Source organism: Gekko japonicus, unplaced genomic scaffold (genome assembly GCF_001447785.1).
Source record: "Gekko japonicus isolate JY-2015 unplaced genomic scaffold, Gekko_japonicus_V1.1 scaffold2853, whole genome shotgun sequence".
NCBI lineage: Eukaryota > Metazoa > Chordata > Lepidosauria > Squamata > Gekkonidae > Gekko > Gekko japonicus.
In genome coordinates, this window is record NW_015171588.1 from 176,675 (window position 1) to 181,205 (window position 4,531).

The 4,531-nt window shown below is 48.6% G+C and overlaps 1 protein-coding gene across 1 annotated transcript in view; it reads left to right on the top strand.

The window, feature by feature from the left end:
• The window catches only part of MREG (melanoregulin), a 29,897-nt gene that overhangs the window by 11,584 nt on the left and 13,782 nt on the right, over positions 1 to 4,531 (top strand). The window contains exon 5 of the mRNA XM_015419855.1: positions 712 to 782. Coding sequence (XP_015275341.1) covers positions 712 to 782 — 71 coding nt within the window. The remainder of the gene's footprint in view (positions 1 to 711; positions 783 to 4,531) is intronic.

Below are 4,531 nucleotides of genomic sequence, written 5' to 3' on the forward strand. Positions count from 1 at the left end.
AGGGTGTCTGTGGTGGGGAGGGGAAGGGAAAGGAGTTTGTAAGCCGCTCTGAGACTGTAATGTATTCGATAAGCTGCCATTGAATGCATAATGTGTTATGAAAACATCTAGTTGAAATGCTATGTTAAGCTTCGTCCTGGGCTAGGATCCAAATACATCCAATCACATTGCTAGCCCAGGAAGAACCTACCAATCACTACCAACAAGCTCCCTGAGCGGGAATGTCCGTGATTGGTCCTTATGCATACAACCTTATTGGTTGGTAAATGTACAGTAGGCGTGGCTACATTAGCCGGGAGAGTTTAAAAGCAGGACAGCTGCAATGTAAAAGCTGTTCTGGCTATCAGATGTTGATCCGTGTTGGAGTTGTGTTCGAGTTGATGAATAAAGTTGAATCTTTGCTGAATCACTCTCCGACTACTTTGTTAAGCAAGCGACTTAACAGAGACTCCCTCGGATAGTGAAGGGCAGAGTATAAATCCAACCTCCTCCTCCTCCTCCTCCTCAATCTGAAATTTTCTCTCCATCTTGGAATAAATTGAATTTTGCTGATATATATACACTGTATATTTTACTGTAGGGCTTTTAACTTTTAGTTATTTATCGTGTGTTCCTTTCTGTGATAAGCTCCCCTAAAAGGTTAAACAAATAAATAAATAATTTCTTTCCATTCCCCTCCACCCCCACCCCCACCCCCTACTCCTGTCCCAGGACCGGCTTCTCCTCCTCGATGTGGGGGAAGACTTCCTGTCAGCTGCTAGGACCGCCTCCTCCTCCTCGATGTGGGGGAAGACTTCCTGTCAGCTGCTCGGCACTTCTACCCAGTGGAGGAGGAAAGCGGGGGCGGCTCTTCCAGCAGCGAAGGGCCCACTAGCTCAGACCCTGTCTTGGTCAAACTGGATACTGACACCCAAGAAGAGGAAGAGGAGGAGGAAGAGGAGGAGGAGGAGGAGGGAGATGATGACAACAGTGAGGTCGATGAAGCAGATTAGGAATGCGTTGGAGGAGGAGGAGGCTGGAGAAAAAGCTGTGCAGACTTAATGCCTGAATTGGAAGAGCTCGGGAAGCTGGCGTCTTGGGAGCTCCCACAGACTAGTGGATGCAGAAGGCCGAAGGGCACTGTGGCAAATTATGAGGGTTGCCAGCTCTGGGTGGAGGAATTCCTGGAGATTCGGGGGGGGTGGAGCCCAGGGGGGAAGGGCCTCAGCAGGGTACCATGCCACAGAGTCTACCCTCCAAAGCAGCCCTTTTCTCCAGGGGGGGCTGATCTCTGTCATCTGAAGATCAATGTTAATAGTGGGAGATCTCCAGCCCCCACCTGTAGGTTGGCAACCCTACGAATTATGGACCTGATGGAAACCTGCCTTTACTCCCTTTCCTGTGTGCCTTTTCATATTATTGCCTTTTAATAAAATGACGAGTTGGGTTAATAGGAAGCAGCACAAGTTTCTCGTGGAGCGCGATTGTCTGCGGTCTCTGAACAGGCTCTCTAAGGTCGGCAGGTCTCAAACTAAGATGTGAGATGGGAAAATCCGTGGCAATCTTTAAAAAAATCAAGTTAGCAGCTTCCCGTGGTGGCTTTGAAGCTTGGGAAAGGGGGTGTTCCTAGCCTGTGCCTGATCGAAGTGCCCTTCCGAAGCCTCCCTTAGCTCACACCAGGAGGAGGGGGAAGAGAATAAATTCTTTGTTTCGATGTTGGCCCCCTGAGCTCATTGTAGCTTCAGAGTGGTATTTACATTGGGGGGGGGGCAAAGGAGCAGGAGGGTCACACCCCTTGCCTGGTGCCCCCTCTGCAATCTTCAAAGCAGCCGCAAAGGATTATTGAAAAGCTGTGGAGTTCCGAGCGTCTTAGTTTCATGCCAAGCTGTGTTTCTTACTGAATTAAAACAGGAGGGTACACTTAACACATTCTCCAAAAGGAGCATTTTGGAGAATCACAGTATCGAATTATCCATACACACACACTCCTCAGGAGCTCACTCCCTTGTGTTTCTACGTGGGCAACTGTTCTGTGTGTACCTCCTAATTGGAAAGCAGGAAACCCAGCACAAGGACTCATGCAGAGATGTGGCTAATTGTGCTGTGGTTCTATTGAGAACTACTGAAACATTCAGTCACACCTGCCACAAACGGCTTGCCCCCAGCAGAAGCTGATCAGAAGGAAGTAGGGTCAGAACAGTAAATCATTCAGAGACTCAGCAGGCAGCCTCTTCTGGAGGCAGGAGCTTTATGCTCACAGGAGCCTTTAGTTAATTCCTGTTTGGGGACTGCTGTTTTGGGCGCTCATGACACACATGTATGCACGCAGACAGTGTGCAATTGTATTAGGAAAGTGTGTATCTGGCTAAATGTTAAAGGGGAGTTACGTCCTACTGATGTCTGATGAGCATTAAGAAGGCTGACTGTGGTCCATTCTGCATCTGGCATTTGCTCCACATTTTATCAGCACTTGCCCTGGTTCCCCCTTGCCTCGGAATATCTGTTTCCGTTGCATTGCCTCGGATCCTGGTTTCTGCATTGGCTAGTGTCATCGGTATGCAGATTTTCCTGTGTCAGTGCTTGCCTCAGCAGAGGAAGGAAAAGGTGCCGCTCAAAACCACATTCAGATACCCCAGGGCAACGCCATGTTGACTGCGAAGTCACCCCTAGACGGCCATAAATCTATGAAGAAGGTACCATAAAAAACGATGAACAAAGAAAGTGAAAGCAGCATGCAGTGTGGAGGGAGATTAACCTCCTGACGTGGCTGTGGAAAAACCGCAAGGAAACAGAAGGGTGCAGAATCAGCCTGTGTCTGTGAGGGCCAAAGCCTCCAGCTCGAGAAGAGCACAAAACTGTTGACCTTGCTAGTCTAGCTCTCCGCTTTGATTGGTAGGGCATGATCCAACAAGGAGGTGGGCCTGTCTCTTTGGATTCCTAAGGCCACGCATCTGAAAACTGACAGTCCCTCACACTGGGGCGTGTTAGAGCGTGAGGGCAGCTGGGTTTGGAGAAGGGAAGTGGCTTCTTCGTGCTGTAGAAGACCTTGTCGATTTTGATCTCTGGTGTGTCTATCGCTAGGTAGCTAACTAGCTCAATAGCACATTTCTAGTCCTTATGAACAAAGATAAGCTTGAAAAGTTGTATACTGAAACCTTTGGATCACTGTGAAGCTGGGCTTCTGTTCTCTTTACAGACATTTGCCCCTCCCAAGGAGAATAAATTATATATTGGCAGGGATCATTTTGTACAAAAAGAGGTGCAGGTGCTCATTTGCATAACTAATTTGCATATGTCACACCCCCTGACAAAGAGCAGGCATGTTTAAAATGCCTTTCTTTCCCTTCCTCAGATGGGGAATGGAAAGAAAGGCATTTAAATCCCCCCAGGTGGGGGAGCACCCCGGGCTCCTTACTGCCGGAGCGCCATTCCGGTGCGTTCCAGCAGGAAATGACCCCTGTATATTGGTGACTATAGGCTTACTCAACTGATCTCATGTTTTCTGATAGTGGAATTCAGTGTTTTGGGGAAGTATGGTTTGTATGTCAATTAGATTCTTTTAACACATAACAGCACAGAGCTGTTTTGCTTCCCAGGGTGGATGCTTTCTGTAACTGTTTGGGGTAACCCCTGCAATGTCGAATTTCAGTTCAGAATTTGGCATTCTGAGGATCTTTGCTTCCCTCTATAAATATACAGCAGGTTTCTTAAAGAGGTGAAGAGAGATTGAAAATGTTTGGACTACTATGCCAGATGAAATCTTGGCTGAGCAAGAGTCCCTCTGCACAGGAGAACAGGGCTTCTCTGCGCACGCACACACACATGCACACACGGCAATCTGAACAGAGCTGAAACAAAAAGAAGAAATTTAAGAAATGTAAGAAACGAAATGTGAGGTGGTGGCGGCTACAAGCATGGACAGCTTCAAGAGGGAATTAGATAAGCATATGGAGCAGAGGTCCATCAGTGGCTATTAGCCACAAGATATAGATAGGGACTCTCAGTCTGGGGCAAGGGATGCTCTGTATTCTTGGTGCTTGCGGGGGTGGGGCAACAGTGGGAGGGCTTCTACTGTCCTGGCCCCACTGCTGGACCTCCTGATGGCACCTGGTGTTTTTGGCACTGTGTGACAGAGTGTTGGACTAGATGGGCCATTGGCCTGATCCAACATTGGCTTCTCTTATGTTCTTAATTATTGTGTTTCAGTAGTTCTCAGTAGAACCACAGCACAAGGGGAGCGGTGGCACAGTGGGTATATCCCACTGTCTTAACATCTGAACTGTGTTAGCTCAAGCCCCGCGGTGGTGTGAGCAGCCAGCCTGTCGTCCCCAGCTCATCGTCCACTCAGTGATTCGAAAGCTTCGGCGAGTAGATAAAATGGGATCCACTCCTTAGAGAGGGTGGGCACACCAATCTCCCTTGTGGGAGGGTGTTAGCTGACGGTCAGACGTCCTGGTCGAGGTTCGGAAAGGCGAAATTACTTCTTGGCTACAAAAGAATTCCTGCAGTGGATGTTCCGGCCAGGCGGTGGCAGTGTGGCGATTGACGTACG